The sequence below is a fragment of the Leptopilina boulardi genome, unplaced genomic scaffold (assembly GCF_019393585.1).
Source record: "Leptopilina boulardi isolate dan_hultmark-lab unplaced genomic scaffold, ZJU_Lbou_2.1 LbouV2_46, whole genome shotgun sequence".
NCBI lineage: Eukaryota > Metazoa > Arthropoda > Insecta > Hymenoptera > Figitidae > Leptopilina > Leptopilina boulardi.
Genome location: NW_026137990.1, coordinates 137,095 through 156,815, shown reverse-complemented (window position 1 = coordinate 156,815; position 19,721 = coordinate 137,095). Strand labels below are relative to the sequence as shown.

Genomic DNA, 19,721 nt, shown 5'->3' with positions numbered 1-19,721 from the left:
CATCAATTTGGTTAAATATCAGTTTTTTGGGGTAGTAATGTACCGTGGGGGTGGTTTTAAGGGGTGAGACATGTTAAAAAATTTTTTTTCTCATACTGAATACTTTAGTAATTAAATCTAATATACATTATAAGTCTAAAGTAACGACAAAAACTCGGCCATTAAAGGGTTAAGTTGAAGATGAATTGTGCATTTAAATTAAAAAAATAAGTTAAAATATTTGCAAAAAAATTAAAAAACAAATATATATATATATATATATATAATATTCTATTGTAATAATTATATATATAATATTTTTAAAATATTATAATTTTTATTATTAATGAGAGTATTATTAATGTTTTTGACATCCAAATCAGTAACTGGATCGTAGAACCGACTCCTCGTTCGAGCCGCACGGGCTTATACCAGTCGGGTAACAGTGAGCGATTCTGAATCACACATTGCTACCCGACTGGTATGAAGGCGTGCGGTGCAAACGAAGAATCTGTTTAATGATCCAGCTCCTAAATTTCGCTTTTGAAGAATTTTCACTTTCTTTTACAATTTTATTATTTATAATAAATATTAAAAATATAAGATAAAATATAATTAAGATACATATGTACGAATGATAATTAACAACTGTATTAAATAACTTTTCTTAATAATTACATACCCTTTTAGCTTCAAATCTTTATTTCTGTATTAATTTTATTTTAATTGTAGTTAATTTGGTTCTTAAGAAATTTATTTTATTTTCAATATATTGACAGTATCAATACACGTTAAATAAAAACATGAATATAACTGAAAATTAATAATACTTATCATTTATCCTATTTATTTTACTAATATTGTCACTATCAAAATGAATTTCTTAAGTGTGACATCTGTGGCTGACAGAATAATTAATTATTTAAAAGGAAGAAAATCACATTTAACGAGTAAGTAAATATTTTTTTATACTTTATAAATTTAGTTTATTGTTGTTTTGTAATAATAAAAGGTGTCATGGAAAAATAAAATCATAAAAAAATATAACTAAAACAACAAATGTGTGGCAATCTGTGAAAAAAGTTTCTTAAAAAACTGTTGTTTTAAAAAAACATGTTATGTAACTTATATAAATCACATAAATTGTTAAAATATTAATTTAAGCTTATTATTTTTTTAAATTAATATTATTCGAGTATGTCACACATATTATTGGACTATTATTGTCGAGATTGATTGTCAAACAAATTATTCGCTTAAACCGCACACTCTCGTACCAGTCGGTTAGCAGTGAGCGCCTGTGGGCCTCACACTGCTACCCGACTGGTATGAGAGCTTGCGTTCCGATCGAAGAGTCGCACAGTTTTATTATTTGTATTTAATGTTGCATCAACCTTTTTTTTCTTTAAATAACAAATTCTCATTCGTCTGATTCTTATGTGTTTGGCACTTTTGAGACAGGATATACATTTATCACTGAAAATAGCATAAAACTAATAATTTTTTACTATTCTTCGATTTTATCTTCTTAAAATAACTTATAAAATTTTTAAGAAATTGATAAATCACAATCTTTAATTTTCATTTTGGATAAATATTTATATTGTTATAAATAAATAAATGAAAAGTACTTTCTTTCAATCCTTGGAAAATTTGTTACTCGGGGGTTTTTCGCTAATTAAGAATCCGATGTCAGTTTTCAAAAATTCAAAATGGCGGATCCAAAATGGTGGACGATTTTTTAAAAAATTGTTGATGAGAAAGCAAAATTGGGAATTTATTTATTATGAATATATGCCCTGAAAGCTTTAGGAAAATTTAGCATTTTTTCTCAGTGTATGTCTTCGGAATTGCAATAATTTTGAAAAGGAATGTATTTCTTTAACTAATTAGTTTTTATCTTTAACAACAGTATTTTTGAATTTCTTACAATTACAAAAAGTTATTTAATTCTCATTTCAATATTTATTCCATTGAGATAATTACATTAATATTTAAATAAATTACATTAATAATAACTTAATAAACAAAGAAATTAATTAAAATTAAATTAATTAAATTAAATTAGTAAAAAATGTTTTGTATTTCACAATAAATTTTTAGGTTTAGTTATTTGGTAACAGTCAAAAAATTTTATAATAAAAATTATTATTCTTTTACAGTAAATAAAGAAAAGCAAGATGGAAATAAACAAGAAAAACAACAACATGATGAGCAAAAACAACAGCTAGAACAACTACGTAAACAATTTCAATAACATATCCAAAATCAAGGAAAACATCAACAACATAATTTAAAAATACGAAATCAACGTACACATCATCCACAATATTATTCACATTTTTTTCCGTATAACCGTCACAATTATCAGCAATATCAACCGAATTACGAAGGAAATCAACACAATCACCAACAATATCACTATGAACAACAAAATTATCAACATCTTTCACCTTTTAATCAAAATCGAAATCATCAGTTTAGGAAGAAAAGTAATTTTCATAAAATTATAAATTTAATAATTAACATATAATCATTAAACCCTTTTTTAAATTAATATTGAAAAACATTGCATTAAAATACATTTGGTATACAAAATATTACAATGTACATCTTCTCTTTTTTTATTATTAAAGAAAATTCATATTTTAAAATTTTATTTTTATCTGATTAAATAATTACTATTTTACAGATAATTACCGAGGATGCAGAGGAGGAATCAAAAAACAATTAAAAATGAAAGAAATTAAAAAAAATGGAAATTATATTTTCATCCATTTATAACGCCGCAAAATCATAATTATTGTTAAATAAAAATTAATAAATTTAAAACAGTAAAACATTTTACAAAATTAATTAATAAATGTGCCCATAGGGGCCCCTCATGGAAAAAACGTGCTCATCGATGAGGGCGCTCCTATGCGCGCCCTTATGGGCCCTCACGTTTGCCCTTATTTTTCCCTCAAGTTTGCCTTAATGTTTTTAATCAACAATATTAAAAATATTAGTTAATTAATATTAAATAAGCTTAAATTATGAATAAATAACATATTTATTTACTAATTCTTCCATTTTTAAATTAAATTCTTACTTAAATTGAATTTATTAATTAACGTTCTAAGTAATGAACTGTCGGATATAGTTTAAAAGTATAATAATAAATTAATTAATTAAAAAATATGTTATGATAGAATATTTTCATTTTTCAATTAATGCATACATAGAATTAATGATTAAACGCAAACCTGAGAAATAAATAAATCTAACGCAAGGGGGGAATCGAACCTACGGACTATAAGCCTAACGCTTTACCAACTGCGCTACTCACGCTACGTGAAAACAAATGTTAACTTCTTGATGGCATTTAAACTTGCAAAATACCTAACTCAGGAAAGTGCTTAATATCATTTAGTTAAAGTTAAGATATTAAATTATATTTTTCAATCAAATGTAATTTATAAAATATAATTAATTATATGCTTTATGATTATTACTATGAATCATCCCAGGTGAATTTTCAAAAAAGTGAAAATATATTTTTATTAAAAACGCGTTTTTCATTGTTCTGAATCATTGTAAACATTAATTTTTTTGAAATAAAAAAATATTTGACTTATGGACTTAGAAAATTTTGGTAAACGATCATTTGGGTGATCCATGCGTGGCCCCTACGTTGGCCCTCATAAATTCGCCATATGGATCAGCCGTCATGCGCCACCGCCGGGGGCCCTGAAGTCTTGGGGGCAAGATCGTGGCTTTTTCCACACGGGATATATATATATATATATCTAATTTAAAAAAAGCTTTGGTTTAATTTTCTTTAATTGGACTTGATATTTGGTTGTTTAGAACCAATTTTTGAGAAATTTCTATTTATTAATTGTTATATAAATAAATGAAATACATTGAACATTTTTTATAGTATATATTTATTTCATAATCGATTAATAAACTATAATCTTAAAATATAAATAAAATTTTGCATTTATACGTATATCAATATAATAGAAATGAAAGAATAATTTTTGTTTATGTTTGTAGAATGTTTGAATATTAAAAGAAAACAAAGAATTACTCATGATTTAATATTAATAGCGAATCATTATCAAATTGTGTGTTATCGAAGTTAGACATATAATATATTATTTATTTAAATAATACAAGGAAAATATTATACCATATAATTTATATTAAAAAAAACAAATACACATATATCTAAACGCTGTGCGGTAAGTTAATTACCTTTTTAAACAAACCAATTTCAGTCAAGTCGATATCAAAACTTCACAAAATTTACCGAATAAAGTTTTGAAAAAATACAGTACTCTTACTTTTTTATTATATATTTGGTTTTTAGTTTTAAAAAAAATTAAATTAGATTATTTGTTTTTTGGATTGAAAAAAATATTCTTCTACGTTATTTAGATTATTAATTAATTAAATTTTTTGAACGTTTGCATTATTATTAACTTTCTTAAAATATATTTTTTTCATTTTTTTAAAATAAATTACCTTTTTATGCAGTTTTGACTTGATTGAAGGATAAAATTTATTTCAATTATTATTTATGTTTATTTTTTGTTTGAAGTAAAAAAATTCAAAAAACTTTTTTATGACTTAAAAATAGAGTTACAATCCGCATTTTAATGAAGTTTCATCAATTTAATACTTTAAATATGTTATAATAGTAATATTTGTAATTAATAACTGGAACCGTTAATTAAAACCTCTATCACTATTTAGGCGAACAAAGTCAAATGTAATTGTAAACGAAACAATGATAAATGAAGTGTAGAATGACAAAAGCGGTAAAGCGCAAATTTTTTGAAATTGAGGTTTTCATAAAAAACTAAAGACAATTCTTTTACATAGGTATTTCTGTAATAGAATTTTCTTTTTTATTGCGTTTTTAAATCAATTTTTAATAACTAATATAAAAATTATAAAATAATCTCAAATTTAATTATTTACAATTCGATTGAAACACAAAAGATATTGGTAAATCAAAAGTATTATGAATATTTAATAAGGCAAAAAACATTGCTTTGAAAATATAAAAATAATTTTTAAAAAACAGTACTAATCAAAATAATAATAATAATATAATTAAAAAATTATTAATTTTAATTTTAGATAATTATAATATCATATTGTTATTAATTTTCAATTATTTTTATTATTATAATAACTAGCAACTTTGTCGTCCGCAAGCGGCCGACTACGTTGCTAGTGTGCATTAACCATATTTTTTATTCATTTTTTTTTCAAAAAAATTTAATATTAGAAATGTAAAGAAAATTTATTTATATTGGATCTACCACCCAAGTAGCAAGGAATATTGCTCGAATGTCAAGCTGATATCAAGCGGCAATATTTTTGTGACATTCAGGCGATATCATAATGTCCTCTTCACGGGACATTCCTCGGTGATGTATCTATATGATCTATGTGACGGTCTTTCACACAAAAAATGTAACGCATTACAAAACTTACATTCTACATTTATTAAACCTAAATAATTCTGTGGAACTTTACTTTCATTGAAATCTTTAAAAGACATTATTGCAACTCCTGCAGTTTTTTTATTCAAATTATTGTTTTTACATGCCAAATTCTTTTCTTGACGCACTTTCTTTTCATCTTCCGTTTCCGTAGAAAATTTTTTCTTCTTACATGACAAATTATTTTCTTGACGCACTTTCTTTTCATCTTGAGTTTCCATTGATATTTTGCTTTTCCTACATGCCAAATTTTTATCCTTGCGTATTTTCTTTTCATCTTCAGTTTTTATAGATAATTTCTTTTTTTTTGCATGTCAAATTTTTTTTGCGCTCTTTCTTTTTTATTTCTGTTTTATTACGATTACGTTTTCTCAATCTCTCATTCTCCTGTCTTATTATTTTCTGCTCATATGTAACTTCGCGCCTTGCCTTCCTTTTTCTTCCCTTCTCTTTAATTGCTCGAATTATCTTTTTATCATTTTCTTTACTCAGAAAATTCTTCATTTTTAAATATTCATGTGGTGAAATTTTGTTCACATTATTATCAGTTGTACGAATTATTTTCTTTTCACTAGTGTCATTTAGAGAATGTTTAATTTTTTAATGTTGTGTTAATAGAACTCTGTTAATATTATTACTGTGCAAAGTATTAAAAACAGAACAAGAGTTTAAAATATAATTTTTATGTTCCTAAGTTCAATTTATGAAAAGACGGTTCTAATTATTCTCTATTATCGAATTCCTATTGTGAGACGTTCTTACTGCCAGAAGATGATTTAAGCGATTATTTTCAAACATTGACTTAAAATGGTTTCTCATTTTGTTATTATCAGTTTCATAATTTACACGGTTTGGCATTACGTTAAATAATACAGATGTTGCAAATGCTATTGCATATACTCCACACTAAACACTACCAAAAAGTTGTTGATTAACAGCTTCAAAAACTACTGTTTGTTTAAAAGGGAACAATCTAATTAAACATTTTATTTGATGCACATTTAAACACCCCTCATTAAGGCTATCAAAAATATAAAGCCTTACTCTATCGTAATAAACATAATTTCAGTGACCATAATTGTTATTACCGCTAAAAAGTATTTGAATATGTTTATCACCTTCTCTAATTGGGACAATAAAATCAAGCATTTGTACATACAAAGTACTTTGCACATTGAAAAATGAATTGGAATCTTTTCTTAATAATTCTTCAAATTTGTGCATATGCATGTAATTTAATAATAATTTATTTCTATTTTCAATAATTTTTAAATCTTTATCACTTAAAATAACATACTCTTTTATGTTGGCCATAGTATACTTCGTTTAATTTTATTTTTGATTGATGAAAATCTAAATATCTTTAACCCTTTTGCTCACTCTCTGTAATATAACCAATTTATCCTTTTATTAAATATAACCAATTTTGTCTTTAATTCAATACAACCGATTTTACCTTTTATTAAAAATAAGCAATTTTTCCTTTAATTCAATACAATTAATTTTACCTTTTACTAAATATAACCAATTTTTCCTTTAATCCAATATAACCAATTTTTACTTTAATCCAATAAAACTACCAAATATCCAAAAGAATGAGAGAACTATGTGTAACTATGAATCAGTAACTACTGATCAGCCAATAAGTGCAAAAAGGACACTCTTATATGAGTAGTCAGTAGTTCATTACAAATAACATATATATGTACGTATTTATACCTGTATTAAAACCCAGGAACAAATACCACAAAAAAACCAACCATTGGACAATAGAACCTTTGTTAATGGGGATTAACTCTGAGGACCCAGGTAATAATTTCTTTTTTCACATTTATTATATAGAAAAATAAAGATGTACCAACCCTTGGCCAATAGAACCTTTGTTAAGGAAGATTAACTCTGAGTACATAATGAAATGTACAGTAGGTTTACATTGACATCGGCACGTCCGACGTCTCGAAATTTTTTCCGTGTATTATCACAAGGAAATATAAAGATAAAAGTCAAAAACTGAAGAGGTAATGTATATCTTTCTTTCTCACATCAAGGAATATAACATATAATTTTCATTTAATATTGCATTTCTCTATCTAGAGGATTCAAAATAACATAAGAATATCTTCGCCTAAAAATCTTACTCTTCTTTCTTTCTGTTTTAAAAATAAAAAAAATATGTATATACCAGTATTAGACTCTCAGAACAATTACCACAAACAATACCAATCCTTGGACAATAGAGCCTTTGTTAATGAAGATTAATTCTGAGGGGCCAGGTAATAATTTTTAAATTTTTTTATTAAAATTTTCTGGGGCTCTAATACAGGTAGGGGAGAGTGATAAACAGTGGGACAGTTTAAACAGTAGGTCACTTTAATTTTCTGAAAAACTACTTAAAGAAACTCGACCAAAATTTAAATGTAAACCATGTTTATGACAACACACTATCTATACGCGTGCGCATTTATACTTACACAGCGACTAAAAATGTGATTTTTTTATGCTAAAAAACATTAAAAAATTCAAAATTTATAATTATTACAATTATTGTTCGGCAACATTTGAAAAATAACACTTGATCAGAGAACGACTATTCAAATTTTCCTCCAAATTGTTTTTATGTTATGACCAAATTATGACGTATGATCAGCAGTACTGTAAACGTAAAAAAAATAATAACAATTTTTTATATGAAACTTGACATCGTATTATAAAAATGTAAAATATTATTAAAATATAAGTGTTTTGCAACATTTGTTAACGTTATTTAATGCCAAACATATATATTTATAAAGTATGAAGCAGAATATTATTATTGAAACAAATATTCATTATTTAATAAATAGGTGTCCCACTGTTTAACACAAACCTTGAATACAAGAAAAATGTATCAAGTTCCAAAAACTTGAAATTTTTCTATTTAATCACAATATAATTTAAATAGAATATATAATTATGTGGAAAAGAGTTCAAACTTTATGGTAATACCAAAAAGTGGACAAAAATATATAAAATTGAAAAAAAGTGTTCTTATGCCATTTTGAATTGTCTAGATAGAGAAACGCAATGTTAAACGAAGAAGTACTTATGTTATATTCCTTGGTGTAAGAAAGAAAGGTATGCGTTACCTATTCAGTTTTAGACTTTCTTTAAAGTTTTTTCACGTGATAAAGGGAGAAAGAAATTATTACCTGGGTCCTCAGAGTTATTAATTAATCCTCTTTAAAAGATTGCAGGTCAAGCGAACCCTCATTTGCAAAATAAAGATATATCTTTCTCTCTCCATAACTTGTTCCTTTCTCTGTCACCGAAAACCCAGCAGGGGTCCGGACGGAATGAATGAATGAATGAATGAATGAATGAATACCAAGATTATTATAGTTAACTAGCTATAACAAACGCGCGTAAACGCGCGTGAAATTTTGGTGTTTTGTTTACAATCTTGAAATCATCATATTTATTAATATATTCCAATTAAAACATTCAAATTTCAAACACTTATACAAAATATAAATACTGATCCGGTGTGCTATTCTGTAATTTCTCTTCACTTCACTTTAAAGGACCCCGCACAAAATAGTATAGTATAGTATAGTATAGTATAGTATAGTATAGTATAGTATAGTATAGTATAGTATAGTATAGTATAGTATAGTATAGTATAGTATAGTATAGTATAGTATAGTATAGTATAGTATAGTATAGTATAGTATAGTATAGTATAGTATAGTATAGTATAGTATAGTATAGTATAGTATAGTATAGTATAGTATAGTATAGTATAGTATAGTATAGTATAGTATAGTATAGTATAGTATAGTATAGTATAGTATAGTATAGTATAGTATAGTATAGTATAGTATAGTATAGTATAGTATAGTATAGTATAGTATAGTATAGTATAGTATAGTATAGTATAGTATAGTATAGTATAGTATAGTATAGTATAGTATAGTATAGTATAGTATAGTATAGTATAGTATAGTATAGTATAGTATAGTATAGTATAGTATAGTATAGTATAGTATAGTATAGTATAGTATAGTATAGTATAGTATAGTATAGTATAGTATAGTATAGTATAGTATAGTATAGTATAGTATAGTATAGTATAGTATAGTATAGTATAGTATAGTATAGTATAGTATAGTATAGTATAGTATAGTATAGTATAGTATAGTATAGTATAGTATAGTATAGTATAGTATAGTATAGTATAGTATAGTATAGTATAGTATAGTATAGTATAGTATAGTATAGTATAGTATAGTATAGTATAGTATAGTATAGTATAGTATAGTATAGTATAGTATAGTATAGTATAGTATAGTATAGTATAGTATAGTATAGTATAGTATAGTATAGTATAGTATAGTATAGTATAGTATAGTATAGTATAGTATAGTATAGTATAGTATAGTATAGTATAGTATAGTATAGTATAGTATAGTATAGTATAGTATAGTATAGTATAGTATAGTATAGTATAGTATAGTATAGTATAGTATAGTATAGTATAGTATAGTATAGTATAGTATAGTATAGTATAGTATAGTATAGTATAGTATAGTATAGTATAGTATAGTATAGTATAGTATAGTATAGTATAGTATAGTATAGTATAGTATAGTATAGTATAGTATAGTATAGTATAGTATAGTATAGTATAGTATAGTATAGTATAGTATAGTATAGTATAGTATAGTATAGTATAGTATAGTATAGTATAGTATAGTATAGTATAGTATAGTATAGTATAGTATAGTATAGTCTAGTCTAGTCTAGTCTAGTATAGTATAGTATAGTATAGTATAGTATAGTATAGTATAGTATAGTATAGTATAGTATAGTATAGTATAGTATAGTATAGTATAGTATAGTATAGTATAGTATAGTATAGTCTAGTCTAGTCTAGTCTAGTCTAGTCTAGTCTAGTCTAGTCTAGTATAGTATAGTATAGTATAGTATAGTATAGTATAGTATAGTATAGTATAGTATAGTATAGTATAGTATAGTATAGTATAGTATAGTATAGTATAGTATAGTATAGTATAGTATAGTATAGTATAGTATAGTATAGTATAGTATAGTATAGTATAGTATAGTATAGTATAGTATAGTATAGTATAGTATAGTATAGTATAGTATAGTATAGTATAGTATAGTATAGTATAGTATAGTATAGTATAGTATAGTATAGTATAGTATAGTATAGTATAGTATAGTATAGTATAGTATAGTATAGTATAGTATAGTATAGTATAGTATAGTATAGTATAGTATAGTATAGTATAGTATAGTATAGTATAGTATAGTATAGTATAGTATAGTATAGTATAGTATAGTATAGTATAGTATAGTATAGTATAGTATAGTATAGTATAGTATAGTATAGTATAGTATAGTATAGTATAGTATAGTATAGTATAGTATAGTATAGTATAGTATAGTATAGTATAGTATAGTATAGTATAGTATAGTATAGTATAGTATAGTATAGTATAGTATAGTATAGTATAGTATAGTATAGTATAGTATAGTATAGTATAGTATAGTATAGTATAGTATAGTATAGTATAGTATAGTATAGTATAGTATAGTATAGTATAGTATAGTATAGTATAGTATAGTATAGTATAGTATAGTATAGTATAGTATAGTATAGTATAGTATAGTATAGTATAGTATAGTATAGTATAGTATAGTATAGTATAGTATAGTATAGTATAGTATAGTATAGTATAGTATAGTATAGTATAGTATAGTATAGTATAGTATAGTATAGTATAGTATAGTATAGTATAGTATAGTATAGTATAGTATAGTATAGTATAGTATAGTATAGTATAGTATAGTATAGTATAGTATAGTATAGTATAGTATAGTATAGTATAGTATAGTATAGTATAGTATAGTATAGTATAGTATAGTATAGTATAGTATAGTATAGTATAGTATAGTATAGTATAGTATAGTATAGTATAGTATAGTATAGTATAGTATAGTATAGTATAGTATAGTATAGTATAGTATAGTATAGTATAGTATAGTATAGTATAGTATAGTATAGTATAGTATAGTATAGTATAGTATAGTATAGTATAGTATAGTATAGTATAGTATAGTATAGTATAGTATAGTATAGTATAGTATAGTATAGTATAGTATAGTATAGTATAGTATAGTATAGTATAGTATAGTATAGTATAGTATAGTATAGTATAGTATAGTATAGTATAGTATAGTATAGTATAGTATAGTATAGTATAGTATAGTATAGTATAGTATAGTATAGTATAGTATAGTATAGTATAGTATAGTATAGTATAGTATAGTATAGTATAGTATAGTATAGTATAGTATAGTATAGTATAGTATAGTATAGTATAGTATAGTATAGTATAGTATAGTATAGTATAGTATAGTATAGTATAGTATAGTATAGTATAGTATAGTATAGTATAGTATAGTATAGTATAGTATAGTATAGTATAGTATAGTATAGTATAGTATAGTATAGTATAGTATAGTATAGTATAGTATAGTATAGTATAGTATAGTATAGTATAGTATAGTATAGTATAGTATAGTATAGTATAGTATAGTATAGTATAGTATAGTATAGTATAGTATAGTATAGTATAGTATAGTATAGTATAGTATAGTATAGTATAGTATAGTATAGTATAGTATAGTATAGTATAGTATAGTATAGTATAGTATAGTATAGTATAGTATAGTATAGTATAGTATAGTATAAACATCATTTTTCAGGTATAACGAGTGATCGTTTAACTCAATTTTCATCTTTTAACTAAGGCGACCGAGTGATAAATATAATTTTATTATTCTTGAAATTTAGTTTTCCTCAAATTTCGTTGTCAATATTCCGACGATTTTAAATTCTTTCCTAAATTTATTTTCAATTTAATTTCTTAATATTTCATAATATTAAATAATATTAATATAATAATAATATTAAATTATTAATTAATTTTTGAATTAGATAAGATTGTAAATTTTTATCGAAATATATTGCAATGTAATAAAAAAGTGGATGCTGCGAAAATTGATCTGAAAACATTGAATAACGACGCCGCCTGGAGAGTAACTGTCTGGTTTCTTGGCAAGAAATATATTCAAACTACGTTCATTTAAATTTTTACAATTGAGCCATGGACGTAAGAATATATGGACGGAGCATTATCTTGCGGGGCGTGCGTCCTGAGACGGAAGGGGGATCTAATATATCGCGGCCATATTGGTCGGGGAAAATATTGTTTGGTTGTGATTAGTTGACGTTGAAATCGTCGAAAAGTGTGAATATGTGGAGTGTATTATTTACAATTAGATATATTATTATTATATTATTATTATATTATTATTATATTATTATTATATTATTATTATATTATTATTATATTATTATTATATTATTATTATATTATTATTATATACAATTAGATAAGAATGAACTTGTGATTATTCCATTTAAACTAAGCGCCTTATGCTTAATAGCCAATCAGCGCCTAAACCAATCACAGACCAGAAAATGTTCTCCGACAAATATGGCCGACTACCACTACTCTCCCCTTCAGATAATTTATCCCCCTTATCCACTTTTGCCAGAACGTGCTCCGTCCATATATTCTTAAGTCCATGAATTGAGCAAAATGTTCATAAAATGAACTCAAAAATGTAAGTTTAATTAGAAAAATTTTTAAATACCGGAAGAAAATATAGATTAGCCTGGGTTAAAATACCAAATTACTTGTATTTAAAACTGGACCCATATGGCATGTTTTAACATCACATTCAGGGATATATCTTGTTGATGATTGATAATTGTTTAGTAAATAATTCAGAGAAAACTTAAGTAAATTATTTTAATTATCACAAAAATTATATAAAATTTGTTAATTACAAATATTATATATGATATCACATTTTAAGTAACATTCAGTCAGTTTCAATAAGAATTTATTCAGAGAATTCTGAAATTTCGTTTATAAAACAATGAATTTCAATTTGAACTAAATTTATTTTACATTATAATTTAACAAAACGTATATTGTTCATTGTTTAGAATCAATGTATTATTACAAAACAAAATTAATTTTAAAAATTTTAATAATAATTCGAAATGACAAAAATTAATAAGTCAATTTTGTGCAAAAGACATTCAAAATTCACCTTGAAATAAAAACTAAATTAATGGAATTCAGATTTCGGAATTCTCTGAAATAATTAGATTATATAGTTAGATTATATAGTTAGATATAATTGAACATTAATCGAAAATTTTTGGTAAGATGCGTAATACAATTTAAGATATAATTATTTAAATGGAAAAAAATGTATTATTTTTACAAATCTTCGATGTTAATTTACCAATTAGATGTACCAATATTAATAAAAAAATTAATCATAATTTTTTTAAACAAAACAGGAAATTATTGGCAGACAAAAATTATTAATTAATAAACAAATTAATTAATAATAAAGAAATAGTAAACCGAAATAAAAATCTTAAAAGAAAAATTTTTTAGTAAATAAATTTAGTCATTTTTTACCTACTTATTTTTACATCTTAATGGTCACTTAATATAAAATGTATTATGCATCAATTTTCTGGAACTAAGAACTTCATAAACTTTTTTTAATCAACATCTTCTCTCCGCAATTGGCCATCATTTATGCGCTTCAACTCTCTATATCCCAGCAAAACATCCGCTAAAGGGAGTGGAATTACTTCTCTGGATTGAATATTACTTTCGTCATCGACTTGTAAAAAAATTCTAGGCCCTGAAAACAAATAATTTTTATATTTATAATTCTCAAAAAATTTATTACAATCATTTATTAATAGAAATATTGATAAAATCCCAATTAATATTTTGATGATAAAAATATGATAAAATTTATTTATTTATAATGTTTACGATATTCATTCTTTTCTTTATTTAATTAAATATAATTACCTTGTGTATGGATTCTTCCAGTTACAGCTACAGCAGAGCCTTTTTGAAAATTTAAATTGTTTTTGAAATCGTTTATTCTAACTTCGATTTTAAACTCTCCGTCAGTAAGAGAGCCACAACCGTAGGTCCCTAAGTTTTTATTTACACCAACTGACTGATAAACAAACTTAGTTTTGATGTAGGAATTGATTTCTGCAAAGATAAAATAAAACACAATAATTTCCTTACAATTATAATAAAAGAAAAAAAAGTAATTTGAAAAAAGTGTTCATAATTTTAATGTAAATTTAAAAAATAAAATGAAGCAAGTTGCATATTCTTCATATTATTGCTTCCTCCTGAAAGCATTGTTTTGCCTAAAATTTTCAAACTTCATTTTTTTACATTACTTTACGTTTCCTGACTTCAGGAAGTCAAAAATCATTTTTAAAAAATCTCACTCTCTATGTGTCTTTCTTTGCAAACATTAATGCTCTCAATTAGTTTTGTAACGCGTTTTGAGACGCATCTTTTGTTTTCTTTTTTTGAACTTATTTCGTTAATATTAGACAAAGTTGTTAACATTTAAAAAATTTAAATTTTCAATATTTTTTTGGTTTTTTGGTAATTAATTCTGATTGAATTGTTTTTATTTTTCTTTAAGATTATAATTTACAATTTCTACATTTTTTATGAAAGTTGTAAAAAAATTTATATTTCAATGTTTTCGATTTTTAAAAAAATATTTGCGGTTAACAAGGACAAAGAATGTATAATAAAAAGTCAAAAATGCAAGTGAAAAAACTCTACAAAATCGAAAAAAAACATTTACATTGATTTAGTTCCGCATACAAATAAAAAGTCAAAAATGCAAGTGAAAAAACTCAACAAAATCGAAAAAAAACATTTACATTGATTTAGTTCCGCATACAAATAATAATAATAATGTATTTCATGTACTTACGAATTAACTCATTTTCGTGATGAATAGCATCACATAACTCGACTTCTTCAATTTCAATTTCTTCGACTACATCTGGTACATAATCGCCTACTACATTAACTTCAGTAGTTGCAAATAATTGCAACTCAAAGTTAACATTGCCCTTGTTAAATTCAGGTCTCGTTGGTACCCGAGCTAGAGCTCCATCAATGTGCAGAATCTAAAAAAATATTTATTATTAAGGGACCATTCACAAATGATGTCACGCAATTTTTCAACTTTTTTTACCCCTACCCCCCCCTGTCAAGCTATTTTACTATATTTTCTTATAGAAAAAATACATTGTGTCACGTTTAGCAAAGCCCCCCCCTCCCCCTCAATACATGACATCATTTGTGAACGCTCCCTAATATTATTATTATTTATTATTATTATTATTATTATTATTATTATTTTTATTATTATTATTTTTATTATTATTATTATTCACCTTATTAACATGAATCTTCTCTTTCAGAGCGTCGATGTCTCGCTCACCCCAAATGACACATTGTATAGTTTTGCCACCACCATTATTCAGAAAAAATTTGAATAATTCCGATTTTCCAGTAGTTTTGATGGGATGTACAAATTCCACATAGGATACCAATTCTCTACAAAAATATTTTTTTCATAATTATTTTGTCAAAAACATTTTATGATTTTAAGACAATTTAAATAAGTTAACAATTAAAAAAATTAATTATTGCATAATTGAAATCGCAATTTTTTAAGCTTTTAATTAGAATTAAAATTATTATTTTATTTAAATCATTATGAAATTTATGTATTCTACAATTATTTATTTTTTGTATTTATTACAATTTATATTAACTTTAAAAAATATTTGTATTATTAATTATAATTATTATTAAACTTACACTGTCCTGTCCCAAAATCTAATTTCATCAAGAGCTTCACAAGATGTGTACTCCATTTTGTCCTGAAACATACATATATACAAAGATAGATATGTACATTATAATAAATGTAATATTTCTAAAAATTATTTATACTAAGTATTTATACTGCATGCAAGCTTCGCACTCATCTACTAAAACCTACTATTTACTACTTTTTTACGATTTGCTACTATTTGGATACTTTTTTCAGATTTGTGATTCGTTACAAAAATTCAATTATTTTTAAAATATTGAAAATTCTTCGCTGGATTTTAATTATTATTTTCTAAAATATTAACAAAATTCATTGAAAGAATTCAATTGTTTTCATAAATAATAAAATTCTTCGCTGGATTCAGATTATCGTCTAAAATATTAACAAAGTTCGTTGTAAAAATTCAATTAATTTCATAAATAATACAATTTATTCCAGGAATTCAATTATTTTCAAAAATATTAATAAAATTTGTTTCAAGAATTCAAGTACTTTTTAAAATATTAATAATTAATAAAATTAGTTGCAAAAATTCAATTGTTTTCAAAAATTATAAAATTCTTTGCTCGATTTCAATTATTTTTAATACAATTTCTAATAAACTTCTCGAAAAATGCAATTACTGTTAAAAAGTGTATCAAATTTGAAATTGTCCGTCTTTGAAAATTGTAATTGTTGTAAAACTAATTTAAATATTTGTTATAAATAATATTTATTATTTTCCAAGAAAGTTACTAAAATTTTGCATAATTTTATTTAAAAATTCAATACAAATAAGTGAATTTTGAAAGAATAACAGTTGTTACTTTTAGAAGTAGTTAAATAAAACTGTTTTATAAATTTATTTAATAAAAATTATTCAAGTTTTGAATAATTTAATTTAGAAATGGTGAAAGAAATTAATGTTTTGAATACTTGCATTTAAGTTTTCACTAAAGATTGTTAAATCCCCGTAAATAATTTAAAAAGATCAAATTAAATTACCAGTTAATTAAAAAATTTTGTTATATTTAATTGAATTTTTAATTTTTTCTAATTTTTGAAATTTTAGTTTTTACTTTTAAAAATTAGTTTTAATTAAATTAATTTTATAATCATATTTTTGAAGTAGGATTTTTAAGTATCTAAAAATTTGGAAAATAATTGATTTTGAGAAACATTTAGAATTGAAGTTATTATCAGGATAAGAAAAAATGTTAATATTCTTTTTGGGAATGAGAAAAAAGTCATGGAAATAACGAATCAAAATTTTATGAATCGACTAAAACTCTTTTTTTAGTCAATTCAATTTTGCGAAAGCTACTTTTTGCTACTTTTTTAAAATCAAGTATTGAGTGCGAAGCCTGTGCATGAGTAAAATTTACTTGTATTAGAAATATTAACAAAAAAAGAACAAAATTATAAAAGACTAAAAAACAAACTAAATTTTTATTACTGTTAATCAATTGTAAATAAAAATTTATTGCCCTTCTACAAAACTTTAAACTCAAAAGAATATAGACAAACTTCTTCAAATGTGACTATGATAAACAGATATATATTTACATACATAATCATCAAAACATGAGAAAAAAAATATCAAAGTGTTAGAAATCACTATCTCTATTGTACATAAATGTATCTACAACACAGACTTTTTATTGTAGTAAAATATTAATCATGATTATTTCCTAAACATTATAAACACTTATTACTATGATTATTTATCCTTCAAACTTTCTGTATTAGACAACTAAGAACACAAAAACAATATTTTATATATAATTAAAAGAAAATATTGCAATATTCAACTATTTTTAAATTTTAAATAAAAACCTTTTAAATAAAAAAACCTAATCAAAAATAATGAATTAGAATATTTCAAAAATAATTATCCTGATCTAACATTGTATAAAATTACATTTGAGAATGTTATCTTTATTTTATTTTCTAAAATTAATCAATCTCTAGATTTTTATAAATTAAAGTAAAAAAAATAATAAATTAATAATAGATCAAATACAATTAACATTAGTTTTCTCTTATTTTATTGTAAAATTTTAGTAACAAAAATTAATTAATTTACTTTGAAACAGTTTAAATATGTATATATCATTCCCACTAAGAAAGAAAACAATGGATTTTAAAAAAATTATTAAAACTTTCTGAATTAGACAATTAAGATCATAAAAATAAAAATTAATTACAAAATTTAAAGTAATTGTTAACCACATATAATTGTAAAGAAAAGAAAGTTTTTCTTTCACTACTAACTTGTAATTTAATGAAGATGTAAAAAGCTTGAAGGTTCACAAGACACTGACAAATATTAGAGGACATATATGAGGATTAATATATAGAAATGAAAAAATTATCTAATTCAAGGAATCTAACGTTCTCATTGTATATAAAGTTCACACGTAACCTGAGAAATTTTTTCACAATAACCTCACTAAACTATTTATTATTATTATTTCCCATTAATTGTCAAGCGAAAATATTTTGTAAATTTTTTATTAGAATTAATTTAAAAATATACAAATTATTTGGATTTTTTTATTTACTTTAATAAAATTTTTTTTATTATATATGTTATATATATTTTAAACAAAGATATTGTAATATACAACTCTTTTTTTACAAAAAAAACCTAATGGAAAATAATAATTTAGAATATTAAAAAAAATTTCTTCAACTAACAATGTAAAAAATTATATTTCAAAAAGTTAACTTTTATATATCATTAGAAATTAATGAATCTCTTAAATAAATAAATTAAAAATCAGAAAACAAAATTAAAATAAAATAAATTTAGTCTTATATTTTGGTTAATATTTAGAAAAAGTAATTAAAAATTATACTTCAATATCCTTAAAAACTTCCGAAAACCCCCCCCTTCCGATTTTAATGAAACTTGGTATACTTACGTAATTTCATGCGCTGATCACGAAAATGATAGTGAAAATTACCGCAAATTTCATTTTTATGGTGAAAACCATAAAAAACACCATAAAATTATGGTTTTTTGCGTTTAACTCGTAAAAAACGCAAAATTAAAAAAATCGTTCTTACAAAAGTTGTAGAGCTTCTAAAAATGAACATTTTATGTCCTATACATTTTTTACCAAAAGTCATTAGTTTTCGAGAAAAATGCAAAATATTTAAAAACGGTAAAAATCACCAACTTCTAGCTATTATCCACAAGAGGCAGATGTCTTATGTGACGGACAATATCTTTTAATAAAAAACCTTCTACTCTTTGCTGTGCAGGGCTATTTCCAAAAGAACTTTTAGGGGAAGACATCTTGGAGGAGGGGGGTCGGGGTGGGTTCCGTACCTTCCAGTACCATTAAGAATGTGAATTTGACTGTCTGTTTTGAAAGAGAGCAACGATACTAGGGAAAGCGGGCTTCGCCCGCCTCTGCA

At 23.9% G+C, this 19,721-nt stretch overlaps 1 protein-coding gene across 1 annotated transcript; it reads right to left on the bottom strand.

The window, feature by feature from the left end:
* Positions 1–13,962: 13,962 nt before the first annotated feature.
* LOC127289552 (uncharacterized) lies at positions 13,963–16,362 on the bottom strand. The gene is made up of 5 exons (XM_051317543.1): positions 16,301–16,362; positions 15,871–16,033; positions 15,402–15,600; positions 14,459–14,650; positions 13,963–14,282 (listed from the first exon to the last, which is right to left on the bottom strand). Exons 1-5 carry the CDS (start codon positions 16,354–16,356, stop codon positions 14,137–14,139), a joined length of 756 nt encoding a protein of 251 aa, XP_051173500.1. The 5' UTR covers positions 16,357–16,362; the 3' UTR covers positions 13,963–14,136.
* Between the last annotated feature and the right edge of the window lie 3,359 nt (positions 16,363–19,721).

Coding starts and splice junctions, on each gene's coding strand:
- LOC127289552 (XM_051317543.1), bottom strand. CDS start 16,356: ATGGAGTACACATCTTGTGAAGCTCTTGATGAAATTAGATTTTGGGAC. Junction 16,034..16,300: donor AGATTTTGGGACAGGACAGT/GTAAGTTTAATA, acceptor ATATTTTTGTAG/AGAATTGGTATCCTATGTGG. Junction 15,601..15,870: donor AGAAGATTCATGTTAATAAG/GTGAATAATAAT, acceptor ATATTTTTTTAG/ATTCTGCACATTGATGGAGC.